Source organism: Ranitomeya imitator, chromosome 8 (genome assembly GCF_032444005.1).
Source record: "Ranitomeya imitator isolate aRanImi1 chromosome 8, aRanImi1.pri, whole genome shotgun sequence".
Taxonomy (NCBI): domain Eukaryota; kingdom Metazoa; phylum Chordata; class Amphibia; order Anura; family Dendrobatidae; genus Ranitomeya; species Ranitomeya imitator.
Window position 1 is genome coordinate 29,953,706 of NC_091289.1, and position 14,606 is coordinate 29,968,311.

At 45.8% G+C, this 14,606-nt stretch overlaps 1 protein-coding gene across 1 annotated transcript; it reads right to left on the minus strand.

Annotated features, from left to right (window-relative positions):
- Positions 1-1,753: 1,753 nt before the first annotated feature.
- LOC138647560 (uncharacterized) lies at positions 1,754-3,140 on the minus strand. Its single transcript, XM_069736638.1, has 2 exons — positions 2,893-3,140; positions 1,754-2,802 (listed from the first exon to the last, which is right to left on the minus strand). Exons 1-2 carry the CDS (start codon positions 3,072-3,074, stop codon positions 1,818-1,820), a joined length of 1,167 nt encoding a protein of 388 aa, XP_069592739.1. The 5' UTR covers positions 3,075-3,140; the 3' UTR covers positions 1,754-1,817.
- Positions 3,141-14,606: the final 11,466 nt, after the last annotated feature.

Consider the following 14,606-nt stretch of genomic DNA (forward strand, 5'->3'; position numbering starts at 1 on the left):
GTATTTAAGCACAACTCAGCGGGTGTTGCTTCACTGGGTGTTGTCTCGTCGCTTTGGCCAGCCATATACGGTCAATGCAGATCCGCGAAGGAGGAGACAAAGATTGTGGGTCCATCCTCTATTGACCCAACGCCCGAGTAAAGGACATTTCCAGAGACTCTATTCATCTTTGAGGGCCCATCCAGACAAATTTTTCCTGTATACTCGCATGTCCATCAGGACTTTTGACATGTTGCTGGAGATCTTACGTCCTGGACTCACCTATCAGGACACCTGGATGAGAAAAGCCATCTCTGCTGAGGAGCGTCTGCTCCTAACCTTACGGTATGTATTTAGACCTTTTAGATTTTGTTGTGTTGGCCAATGTGTTTTGTCCTACTATGTTTCAGTTCCTTAACTTAGACATGAGGCCACAAGCACATTTCTAAAAATGTGTTTAATATTTGATTATAGTAATACTGTGAAATGTCCCTTTTTGCTTACTCAATAATCACAGAGAAAATTTACTAGACACTTGTGTTTCGTCCTGTTTTCATATTCCTCATGTTCCTTTATTTTGTTTTCCTTGTTTTTCAGCTTCCTGGCCACAGGCTTGTCCTATGCGGGTCTACACCTGGAGTTTCTCATTGGGCGTTCTACCATTTCAGTCATTGTTAGGACAACCTGTTCCCAAATATGGCTGAAACTTAACGAAGTTGTGATGCCAGAGCCAAAAATGGATGATTGGCTCAAAATCGCCACTGGATTCCAAAATACTTGTGACTTCCCTAACTGCATTGGAGCTGTGGATGGGAAACATATCAGGGTGCGTAAGCCGCCGAACTCTGGTTCCCAACTCTACAATTATAAGCAGTTTTTCTCTGTAGTTATGTTAGCAGTTGCTGACAGCAACTACAGGTTTATAATTGTAGACATTGGGGCCTATGGCCGAACTGGAGACTCTAGGGTCTTCAATTCGTCCATAATGGGTCGCCGGCTACGTGACAACCAGTTGAACCTCCCACCACCACAACAACTCCCAGGCTCCAATGCGGAAGCAGTGCCTTTTGTTTTGGTTGGAGATGAGGCCTTCCAACTGACGAGGCACGTCATGAGGCCTTACCCCAGGCGCAACCTTGACCACCGGCGGAGGGTTTTTAATTTGAGACTTACCAGGGCACGGAGACTGGTTGAGTGCGCCTTTGGGATTCTTGTAGCCAAATGGCGTGTTCTTCAGTCTGCAATTCAGCTGAGTGAGGCTTCAATCAATGAAGTGATCAAAGCCTGTGTAATTCTACATAATTTCACCAGAATACATGATTGTTTGTCTACTAATTTGCAAAATCACGTCATGACCAATCATAGTAGGCCTCCCCCATATGTCCCTCCTCGGCGACGTCCCCTTTCTGGCCTAAAAGTTCGGGATGTGTTCACCAATTATTTTTTGACTCCGCAGGGTGCCACTCCCTGGCAAGACTATGCAATTTTGCATGTGTAATTATTTATGTACCTAAATTTTGCCATTATCAAGTTTGAAAATATGTCTGCTGTGTTTAATTTGTTGACATATGGTTCTGATCATATCATGTGTGTGTGAGTTAAGAAGAATGAACAGAGTGCATACATAGTTTTTTGTTAAGTAAAGGCAATTTTACTTCTTAAACTTGTTTTTGGTTTTTTTGTTTGTTTTGGCATAACCAATCTTTGTGCACAAAAAAGAACAGCTTTTTTTTAACAAAAAAAAAACAACAAAGTAAAATAAAAGCATTACAGCTTGCTTTTTAAGCACAAACCAAACCAAATGTCTTAAACAAATTAAAAAAAAGTTGTACCCAACATTACAAGTCCTGGTACGTAGGAAGGGGAGAAGTGGATTGGTCTGGGTCACCATCAGATGGCCTTTGCAGGCCCAATTGTCCAGCAGCCTGTGCGGCTGTTATAGTGGCTTGCGGGAAATTCTGCCTGCTCTGATGCTGGCCACTTTGATGAGTGGGGCCTGGATTTGGGAGATAACCCTGATGTTGCAGCCCATATGTGCGGGAATCATACCCCAACCCAAAATGACCATATTGTCCAAACCCAGGTTGGGACCAGCCTCCAGCACTGGGTGCGGACAAGTGGCCATATTGGGATGGTTGATGATATCCTGCAATATGGTGCTGATGTTGCCATTGTTGGTTAGTTGGTGGTTGGGGTGGAGGTGTTGGCTGACGTGGAGGGGGTGCTTCAGATCCTTGGTGCGCATGCTGGCCTTGTAGTCTCGGAGGCCGCAGAATATTTTCAGGTGACATCTGCCACTGTTCAATCATCTGCATCAGATTGTATGGGTTATTTGGGGGGGTGCATGCGTCAATAAGGATCTGAAAACACCCTCTCAAACGAAGCCTCAACTCCCGCTCTATGGAGCGTAAATACTGGGCAAGGCTCCGTGTGAATCCCTCCTCCCCATCATCCTCTCGAACCCGGGCCAAATAGTTCATGACCCCAGCATCCACGTTTTGCCTGCTTTGGCGAAGCTCTCTCCTGCGTCGTGCACGCTGGGGTCTGACTGCAGCCTGTGGGGATCGGTCCAGGGCAACAGTTGGGCTGCTGCTATTACCAGGGTCATCCTGGCTAGGTGCTGCTGCTGCAGAAGAGAACTGTGGGCCCTCTGGGTTTTCTTCAGAAGCAGCTGGAGCTGGGTGGGCAGATGATGAAGATGCTGTAGGTCTTGCGCAGGAGGGAGCAGCAGATGGACCAGCCACCTCTTCACCTTCTCCAACTGGGTCAATGACCAGTTCTGAGTCCGACCCTGTCTCCCTGTCAGTGAGGTTAGACTGAGTTCTGCAAAGATAAATTTGACCAGTTACTATGTTTTTTGGAATCATCTCTCAACATTCAAAAATTAACCCATTTTGAGATGTTTTTACTTACGGCCTGAGGTCCATGCTGGGGTTAAGGAAGGTTAGGCGGTCAAAGTAGATGTATTTTTTTTTTTTAGGAGGGGCCCCGGCTCCACTTCTCTCCCGCTGCTGCCTCTCCCTCCTATACTGGTCCCGGATACTCCGCCACCTTGTTGTAACATCATCCACTGAAACAACAAAAAATACACACATTGCTTAGACCATTATGCAGAGTGCTCACACAAGGTGTAATGGAGTACACAGATTGCAATGTAGCATAGAAAGAGGCTTTTGTGGCTCACATTAAGCCAGAATTTCCTCAAAAAAATACAAATTAGGAAGAAAGGCCACAAGGACAGAGTCAGCTAACCTCTATCACAGAAAAACAAATTACTGGAAAACCATGTTATTAAGGGAACACCTGTTCTAAACCTTAATCAAATCCATTTATCATATCCAGCACCATGTATATACTGCTTGGATATATATAACTTTAAGGATGAATTAATAAATTAAGGTTTAGCAATTCAAAGTAGTAAGGGCCTGCTGTTTAGCAAGAACATTACATTGCAAACATGGGTGTACTTACTTATTTGTCGCTGGGCCGCACGTGGCTGCTGGTCATACTGGGGGAAGAGGGAGCCACACACGCTCCTCCATGCAGCTTGTTTTACTGCCCTGTTGGCATAGTTGGGGTCTCTTTGGTCCCAGATTTCTGGCCTCTCCTGGATCAAAATGATCAGCATGTCAACATTAATTATGCGGGCCATGCTCAATCTCTCACTCCGTGGAGGCGTGCAGCAGACTTCCGGGTTCACTGTCTGGCTTTTTCAGCTAATTAGCATGTCTCACCTGCCTGATTGATGGCTTTCGAAAGTTCAGGACATCTGCCAGTGAGGTGCGTATTTCTCGCAATGCACACGCATGGTCCGTATGCATTCCGTATTATACGCTCTCCCATAGACTTGCATTGGCTTTTTTTTGCGCAATACGCTGACAAACGCTGCATGCTGCGATTTTGTACGGCCGTAGAGGAACGTATAATACGGATCCGTAATATACGCCTAAAAGGACTAGACCCATTGAGAATCATGGTGCCGTATGTTTAGCGAGTTTTACGTACGTAGATTATGCGCTCTTACGCACGTAAAACTCGCATGTGTGACGGCGGCCTAACAATGCGGTTCCTTACTCGAGAAATGTGACTGGAGTCACATTTCTGGCAATGTACAGAGGCAAACGCCACTGATAAGATGCGCTGAATTCATTAAGGGACGTGCACATCTTCTTGCACGCCGCTCTGTATCTCACTGATTGATATGTGTCTACATTAATTTTATTTATTAAATGTCGACCCAACAAATGGAAATGTAATAACATGGTGTGTGTGTGTGCACTAAAGTTTAGGAAAACAGGGACAGGATTGAGACATCCCGGATATTTCACGGATATTTGTTTAGGAATTCTTAACATAAATCAACAAAGACTTCACTGTGCTTTAATTAGTGACGGAGCCAAATTTTTGAAATCTGACCAGTGTTACTTTATGTGATAATAACTCTGGAATGCTTAAACAAAGCCCAGTGATTTTGAGATTGTTTTTTCGTGACACATTATACTTTATGATAATGGTAAATTTAGGTTGATATGCTTTATGTTTATTTATAACAAATATCATAAATTTGAAAAAAATGTTAAAAAATTTGCAATTTTCAAACTTTGAATGATTATCCCTTTAATCCCGATAGTCATACCACAGCAAAACATTAATAAATAACATTTCCCACATGTCTGATTTACAACAGCACCATTTGCAAAATGTTATTTTATTTTGTTAGCATTTTAGGAGGATTAAAAATGTATCAACAATTTAAATTTTTTTCAAGGAAATTTACAAAATGTATTTTTTTAGGGACCTATCCATGTTTGAAGTGAATTTGGGGGTCCTATATATAGGGAAATCCCCACAAGTGATACCATTTTAAAAACAGCACCCCCTGACATATTGAAAACTGCAGTCAGGTCATGTGTTAACCCTTCGGGTGATTTTCAGGAATTAATGCAAAGTGGCATGGGAAAAATGAAAATGTGTATTTTTATCACCTAAATGTCACTAACTTCTGAACAGGTTACTACAGCCGACAGACTCTAAGGCCACTATTTGGTCATGAATTTCCATGACAAACATCAGGACCATGCAATCATGATCTGAGACCACCAATTGGGATAAAGAGGAAGCCCCCACAGTCTGTTAACCGTTTATAATGATGTAGTCACTATTGACAGCAGCATCTAAGGGGTTAAATAGATTTGGATGGTGCAAACACTGATCATGGCTGATGCAGCAAGTTGTCAGCTATAGTGGACAGCTGACAGCTACTAGATTGTCACCTGTATGGGGATATAAGTCTCTTATATCTCAGGTCAGTTAAAAGGCGTATTGGCGGTCACTAAGGGGTTAAGATCATCAAGAGACAATTATCTGTATATGAGGAAACACAGGGATGTTTGCCTAAGAGGGCGCAAACAAAAACCCATTGCAGTAGGATAGCTGGAAGTCAGACGGTGAGTGTGGTGACGATGTGGACTTCTGTGGTCCCGGTGCTCTGCCTGGTATCTTGTATTAGAAGTGCTGAAGACGCTTGTCCAGGTGAATAACGACTTATAGGCTCCTAAGATACTAGGCAGCAATTAAAAAAAACAACACTTATTATTACACATTACAAGTCGGGGGTCACACAAGTTATGATAATCTGGTTCATTATGTAAATAACATGTGACGCCCAGGAGACCGGGATACCCAGCACCGGACCAATGGGGTCTGTCTCTTGAGGGGGATGTCACGGGTGGCTTGACCCGGTGCTGTGGCCTCAGGCAATGCACAGTGTAAGGGGTATCGTGAGGGGACAGGCACTTACTTGATCAGCAGCAGGTTCTCCCAGCGGCGATGATCCCGATCCTGGATAGATGGCTATTGTCCAAATGAAAGACTGAGGCACTGAAACGTTTAACCAGTTTACTTTAACATAAAAGGATTTACAACCAGTCCTGTCACCGGAGTCTGTATGGGAACTCTGAGTTACTTTGACCCTGCCGGGGTCTTCGCCTCTTATTGTGCGCAATTTCTGTGTGGCCCTGCTGCTGTATGTGAACTGGCTGCCGGCCCAATCTGTCCCCTCCGGGTCCTGATTCGACGGGCAACCCGAGTCCTTTTATCGGCTTACCCCCTCCGGGAGTACCGCTGAACTCTGTGTCTGTTGCTGCGTCCGGCCCTAGTGAAGCTGATATCACCTCACGTTTTTCCGGTTGCTGTATTATATATAATGAATACAGCCACAGATCCGGTATCCGTCTTTGCGCCTGTTCTGGGTAGTGATTAATGCTACCCGGTTCTCACAATGTCCTTTTTCTCTATCCCTCTTCTCCTCAGGCCGGTGATTTAGGCCTGGTCACAGTCACAGGGCTGTTAGAGATTCAATTGTATGACCTCTCACTTTCAGCTCCTTAGCCCAACTGCCATTTCTTCTCTCAGACCAGAATGGATCAAGGGGAGTCTCTGGAACTCCCCCTTCTGGCCGGAAGTGGTAGTGCAGTTTTGCTATCTTAATATTTGTATTTAGTGTCAGTAACTATTTTTGTGGCAAATACCCCTAGGGGTGCCACATTCCCCCTTAGTTAAGAACAGTACTCCGGGACTGTGGGACGATAACATTTTGACATAACAATTAATATGTACAGAGTCTTAAAAATGAAAAGTCACAAAAATCACTCAAGGAAACAAAAATAGAGTTCTGTAAAAAGTCACTTCAAATAGCGTCTATTAATACAGTTCTATCCTTGAATGTACTAGGAAAGGCACTGCACTTAGTGTCCAGGAATTTAGTTCCATTGTTCCAACAGAGTTATCAATATAAAGTCTAAAGAAAGTTCAAAAAGAGCAAAAAGCAAAGTTCAAAAAGCAGTCTTTCCAGAGCTTTGATTTAGTGCCTCCGGGCTGATAACAAGTTCAAGAATATGCAAGAAGTTCATACAGACAAGTCTCTGTAGGTACTGGGCTTAAACGTTGCAGACTGATAACAATGACTATACTACATTTTCTGTTTAACTATATACGGCATAACATATATACAATTCACATTACGAGCTTTATAGTTGGTAATCTGCATACCTGGCCGGTAATTGACCCTGGGTACTACGCTGTGATCTACGTAATAGCGGTATCTCTTCATGTGGTGTACTACTGTCTACTGTGGATGTAGTATCTGCCCACTCTGCTAAAGATAATTCCACGACTATGGAGTTGGCAAGTCCACCGTGAATGGGATTACTCTGATCAGGAATCTGTTCTTCCTGGCCTGGAACCTCCTGTAGTACGGGGTCAGCCTCTTCCTGTCTTGGGACTTCTGGTATTGGGTTCGGTGTTGGGTAAAAGGCCACCATGGGAACCACTACTGCACCATGGTATGTTAGTAGGGTTTTGGGAAAGTCTCCTATGCAGGTGTGATACATTTCCTCTTCTTTTTCCTTTACTGGTTGGACCTGCATGGGTTGAATAACTTCTGGTTCTGGCTGGACAACTTCTGGCTCTTTCAATGCTTCCGGACATAATTTAAGATTGTCTCTTGACACTAGTACAGATGTTAAGCCTCCGTTTTTGCTAATGAGACACATTTTAGGATTATCCATTCTTGTTGGTAAAACTGTGTAGGGTACGGCTTCCCACTGATTGTCTAGTTTATTGGTTCGACGATTTCTCTTGAGCACTTGGTCACCCGGTCTTAATGGGGTCGCTAGAGCATTCTGGTTGAAAGTTCGCTCTTGTCTTTCTCTAGTTTGCTGAAGGCTTCTTTCCACACTCTCTTGCACTTGGCGATACTGCTTTTGCCGTATGATATCCCAATTGGAGTCTTGAACTTCTGCGTCTGGTTTCAGAATTCCCATTTCTAGATCGATCGGTAATTGGCCGGGTCTTGCACGCATAAGGTAAGCTGGGGTGCAGTTGGTGGAGCTCACCGGGACATGATTATACAGATCCACCAAGTCAGGCAATTTCTCTGGCCATTGATTCCTTACTGTCTCAGGTAAAGTCTTTAGTAGGTCTATTACAATATGGTTCATCTTCTCGCATAAGCCGTTTGTTTGTGGATGATAGGCCGTCGTCCGGATCTTTTTGCAACCATACATATTACAGAATTCTCTGAAGATCTCTGATTCAAAGGCTGTACCTTGGTCGGTGAGAACCTGTTCCGGATATCCATGGGGTCTACAAAAGTACGTTTGGAACGCTTTGGCTGCTGTTTTTGCTGTCAGATCTTTTACGGGTACTACTACCAAGAAGCGTGAATAATGGTCCACGATGGTCAAGGCATAGACATAGCCGGACCGGCTTGGTGTCAACTTCACGTGATCTATGGCTGCAAGTTCAAGTGGTTGTTTGGTGATAATGGGCTGCAGTGGTGCTCTTTGGTTCTTTTGATCGTTTCTTCTGAGGTTGCACGGGCCACAGTTTCTGCACCACTGTTCGATTGATTTTCTCATCCCGACCCAATAAAATCTTTCTCTTAGAAGTACTTCTAACTTTTTCCAACCGAAGTGACCAGCACCATTATGGTAAGCTTCGAGGACCATCTTCACATCTTGTTTAGGCACGATAATCTGCCAAACCAATTCATGTGTTTTCGGATTGGTGTACCTTCTACAGAGCTTCCCTTGATACAGGAACATTTTGCCTCTCTCTTTCCAGAGTTGATGCATCTCTTCTGGGGCATCCTCATCGGGATATGCACTTTGCTCAGTCAGCAGTTCCTTCACCAACTTCACAGCCGGATTGCTGTCTTGGGTGTCAGCCCATCTATGGTGTGCTAACGGATTAAAATTCACCTCTTGTTGTTTCTGATAGGTACTTGACTGATGATGTTTTGCCTTGGGATGATGGAAGGCTGGTAGTTCAATTTCTTCAAGCTCCCCCGTTTCTTCTTCTACATCTCTCAAGTGTGGCATCCGGGATAGGGCATCGGCATTTCCATTCTTGCGACCTGCTCGATACTTGATTATGAAGTTGTAATTAGATAACCGGGCTATCCATCGCTGTTCTAACGCACCTAATTTGGCTGTGTCCAGATGGGTCAACGGATTGTTGTCAGTATAGACAATAAATTCTGCAGCGGCCAGATAGTGTTTGAAACGTTCAGTCACAGCCCAAACTACTGCCAGTAGTTCCAATTTGAAGGAGCTGTGATTTTCTGAATTTCTTTCAGTTGGCCGGAGCTTTCTACTTGCAAAGGCGATGACTTTCTCCCGACCTTCTTGCTTTTGTGACAGCACCGCTCCTAGTCCCACATTACTGGCATCGGTGTAGAGGATGAAAGGTTGATGGTAATCTGGGTATGCCAGAACCTCTTCTCCGGTTAGTGCCTTCTTTAATTGTTCAAAGGAGTCTTCCCTTTCGTCGTTCCACTGAAAAGGAGGGTTTCGGTTTGAAGGTTTCTTCGTCTGCCCTACCAAGGTGTCTTGCAAGGGTGCTGCCAACTTGGTAAATCCTTTTATAAATCTGCGATAGTAACCCACCAATCCCAGGAATTGTCTCACTTCTTTTGCGCTGGTAGGTCTTGGCCAATCCCTTATGGCGCTTATTTTCTCGGGATCTGGTGCTACTCCCTCCGAACTCACGATGTGTCCCAGGTACTGTACCTTTGGCTTGAGAAGGTGACATTTGGATGGCTTGACTTTCATGCCATACCTGGATAAGGCTTCGAACACTTCTGCCAGGTCTATTAAGTGTTGTTCGTACGTCTTTGAGTAGACGATCACATCATCTAGGTACAGGAGGACGGTCTCGAAGTTCTTGTGTCCGAGGCAGCATTCCATCAGCCGCTGGAAGGTACCGGATGCGTTGCAGAGTCCGAACGGCATGCGATTAAATTCACATAGACCCATTGGTGTGGTGAATGCCGTCTTTTCCTTATCTCTCTCAGCCACAGGGACTTGCCAATACCCGCTTGTTAAGTCTAAGGTGGAAAAATAATTAGCAGATTTCAAAGCAGTTAAGGACTCTTCTATCCTAGGCAAGGGGTAGGCGTCTTTATGGGTGATGTTATTAATCTTCCGGTAGTCTACACACATTCTCATGGTTCCGTCCTTTTTTTTGACAATCACTAGAGGGGCCGCCCAGGGGCTACAGCTGTCTCTTATTACCCCGGCCTGTTTCATCTCCCTCAGCATATCTTTTGCACACTGATAGTGAGCGGGCGGTATGGGTCTATATCTTTCTTTTATTGGGGGATGGTCACCGGTGGGGATTGTGTGTTCTACCCCTTCTATCCGTCCGAAGTCCAATGGGTGTTTACTGAAGACTTGTTCATATTCCGTCACTAGCCTATACACCCCTTGTTTTTGATGGGTAGGTGTTGAATTTATGCCCACGTGTAGCTGTTAGCACCAATCCTCCATTTCTCCATCTGAGCCGTTGCCTTCCACCTGACAGGTTGGTTCTAAGGGCTCAATGGTTGTGATGGCATTGTTGTCAACAGTATATAGCTTTGCCATTGTAGCATACCTTGGCAAAGTGACCTCTTCCTCTCCACAGTTCAAAAGTCGTACCGGCACTCGTCCCCGGTGTACCTCGACTATCCCTCGTGCTGTGAGTATAGTGGGACTGCTGTCGGTGTGCACTGGTTCTATTAAGGCTTGATAATCTCGTCCCTTAGTACCAATGGCTGCTCTACACCATACCAGCATTTCTGTTTTTGGTGGGATTACAATAGACGTTGAATCACTTACCCTCACACTGCCGATTTCTCCACCTGCAACTTCTACCTGTTGCCTTAACATCAATACTTTTATTTCCCTCCGGAGAACTCTCTGCTGGCAGGATTGGGCAGTTTCAGCAATTTGCTGTAAGACAGAAATGACTTCGGAAAAGCAGTTCTCTAACACATTCATTCCTATCAATACAGTTGGTTCACAGTTCCGCCGGTCAACATCAACAACAATTATACCCTGTTTCTTCAATTCTACTTTACCAATCTTTATGGTCATCTCCCTGAATCCTAGTTTCGGTACCAACTTACCATTACTGGCCCATATATCTAGTTCAACATCAGAGGACCCTTTATCAATATCTGCATCAGCCCAGTACCTCTTATAAAGGATATACGGTATAGATGAAATCTGGGAACCTGTGTCCAGCAAAGCGTTGAGGGGCATTCCGTCCAGCACGATAGGGATAATGGGTCGTCCTCCGATGTACCTGTCGTGCCAGGGTGTTGGGCCTTGAAAGTTCATTCCTGCGAAGCGGCCCGCATTCCCAGGGGATTCCCGTTTAAATCCCAATCTCGTGCAAAGTGGCCTGGCTGCTGGCAACGGCGGCAAATGGGCTGTCCATCCGGTTGGTAGCGGTCGCGGGGTCGTCCTCTCCATGTCGGGTATCTCCGGGGTCTCATCCATGGAACACCTTCTCTACGGTTTGACAACTCCATCTTGGGTCCTCTCATCTCCTGCATGGTTTTAGCCATTGAAGCAACAACATCAGTTAAAGAGTCAAGCTTTTGTTGAAGAGCCTCATTAGCACTGGGCCCCAGGGGCTTAGCAATGGCCCCGGACATAGCTGATGTCACTGGTCCTCCATGTTGTTGAGGAGCCTCTGCCATGAGTTGCGCAGGCTCCTGATCCCGAGGTGCCTCTGCCAGCTGGAGACGTATAACGCTCTCCTTTAATTGGGCAAATGTCAATTCAGGGTTCTTAAAAACAAGCATGCTCACATGCCCCCGGTGAGAAGGGGTGTAGAGTCCCTCAATAAATTGATCTCTTAGCAGTTTATCCGCTCCGGTGTTAAAAATGGGTTCAGCCAGTGTAAGTGATTTAAGGGCTTCCTGCAGGTTTAAGGCAAAGTCTCTCACGCACTCATTAACTTTTTGTTTGCAATTAAAGAATCGTATTTTAGCTTTGCTGCTGGCAGTGGTTTCAAATGTAGCTTTTAATCCAGTAAATATGCGTTCAACAGTGCCTTTTAGATCAGCTGCCCATGCTGTGACTTCTCGCTTAGCATGGCCACTTAACTGCATCATCAGGAGACTAACACGCTGAACTTCACCCACGGGGAACATGTCAAAATGGGCCAGCATCTTTTCTCTGAAATCGTCAAGGGTATTAGGCTCACCTTCATACATTGGAAGCCATGGGCCACCCGGGGTATATGGCATCAGCACCGGCATGATGGGCGCCACTCCTTGCACCGCTGCGCTACCGGACTCTCTATCGACACTCTGTCTTTCAGCTGCATTAGCGTCGCCGGGTGCTGCGGCGTCTCCGTGCTGCGACATACTGTGCCCCCTTAGTTAATCCGGACCCTTCCGGTCCTCCGCTTCCGTCGGGATAGTGTAGATTCGTTCCGCTGTGCAGCAGGATCGATTTTCCCCTTGCTCTGATGTCAGAGCGCTCAGCTTGGTGCCGCCCACAATGACACCCACCCACCGCGCTCTGTAATGGCGGATTGTGAAGTTTTTCAGTTAGACTGGGGCTCAGGTGATGGCGTAACTCAATTAACAGTCTCGTGCCTAACGGTTATGAAGTGATTACCTCAGGGGATGGCGGCCATCTTTACTCCATGATAACCAGTGGGGAAAAGTCACTTTCAATAGTTTTCAATGGGGAATGGATTTTTCTTTAATAAAGTCAATTTTCAAGATTTTTCATCCAAGTTTTCACAGTTTTGGGCTCCAATCACGGCACACAATACCCGGTATACGGGCTGGCTAGATCCTGTTCGTGACGCCAATTGTGACGCCCAGGAGACCGGGATACCCAGCACCGGACCAATGGGGTCTGTCTCTTGAGGGGGATGTCACGGGTGGCTTGACCCGGTGCTGTGGCCTCAGGCAATGCACAGTGTAAGGGGTATCGTGAGGGGACAGGCACTTACTTGATCAGCAGCAGGTTCTCCCAGCGGCGATGATCCCGATCCTGGATAGATGGCTATTGTCCAAATGAAAGACTGAGGCACTGAAACGTTTAACCAGTTTACTTTAACATAAAAGGATTTACAACCAGTCCTGTCACCGGAGTCTGTATGGGAACTCTGAGTTACTTTGACCCTGCCGGGGTCTTCGCCTCTTATTGTGCGCAATTTCTGTGTGGCCCTGCTGCTGTATGTGAACTGGCTGCCGGCCCAATCTGTCCCCTCCGGGTCCTGGTTCGACGGGCAACCCGAGTCCTTTTATCGGCTTACCCCCTCCGGGAGTACCGCTGAACTCTGTGTCTGTTGCTGCGTCCGGCCCTAGTGAAGCTGATATCACCTCACGTTTTTCCGGTTGCTGTATTATATATAATGAATACAGCCACAGATCCGGTATCCGTCTTTGCGCCTGTTCTGGGTAGTGATTAATACTACCCGGTTCTCACAATGTCCTTTTTCTCTGTCCCTCTTCTCCTCAGGCCGGTGATTTTGGCCTGGAAACTGTCACAGGGCTGTTAGAGATTCAGCTGTATGACCTCTCACTATCAGCTCCTTAGCCCAACTGCCATTTCTTCTCTCAGACCAGAATGGATCAAGGGGAGTCTCTGGAACTCCCCCTTCTGGCCGGAAGTGGTAGTGCAGTTTTGCTATCTTAATATTTGTATTTAGTGTCAGTAACTATTTTTGTGGCAAATACCCCTAGGGGTGCCACAAACACTTTACTCAAACTCTGATCCAAGTGTCTGTTTACTGTGATGCTCTCGGATGAGCGAACCATAGCACAACTGTGGAGAAAAGGGAGAGCCTAATTTCTCTATCTTCTCCATTGTTGAATCATAGCACAACTGTGGAGAAGAGGGAGAACCTAATTTCTCTATCTTCTCCATTGTTGAATCATAGCACAACTGTGGAGAAGAGGAAGAACTTAATTTCTTCATCTTCTCCATTGTTGAATCATAGCACAACTGTGGAGAAGAGGGAGAACTTAATTTCTCCATCTTCTCTATTGTTGAATCATAGCACAACTGTGGAGAAGAGGGAGAACTTAATTTCTCCATCTTCTCTATTGTTGAATCATAGCACAACTGTGGAGAAGAGAAATAACTTAATTTCTCCATCTTCTACATTGTCGAATCATAGCACAACTGTGGAGAAGAGGGAGAACTTAATTTCTCCATCTTCTCTATTGTTGAATCATAGCACAACTGTGGAGAAGAGGGAGAACTTAATTTCTCCATCTTCTCTATTGTCGAATCATAGCACAACTGCGGAGAAGAGAGAAAACTTAACTGAAGATAAGCCCCCGATGTATCCTGAAAGATGAGAAAAAGAGGTTAGATTATACTCACCCAAGGGCGGTCCCGCTGTGGTGGGAGTCGCGGTCCGGTCCGGGGCCTCCCATCTTCTTATGATGACGTCCTCTTTTCTTCACGTTGCGGCTCCGGCGCAGGCGTACTGATTTGCCCTGTTGAGGGCAGTGCAAAGTACTGCAGTGCGCAGGCGCCGGGCCTCTCTGACCTTTCCCGGCACCTGCGCCTGCTTTTTTATTATTTGTAACATTAGATTTTTTTACTATTGATGCTGCATAGGCAGCATCAATAGTAAAAAGATGGTCACACAGGGTTAATAGCAGCGTTAACGGAGTGCGTTACACCGCGGCATAATGTGGTCCGTTAACGCTGCCATTAACCCTGTGTGAGCGGTGACTGGAGGGGAGTATAGAGTGGGCACCGGGCACTGACTGGACGGAAGTAGGGAGGGACTAATTCTCGGCCAGGCTGTGCCCGTCGCTG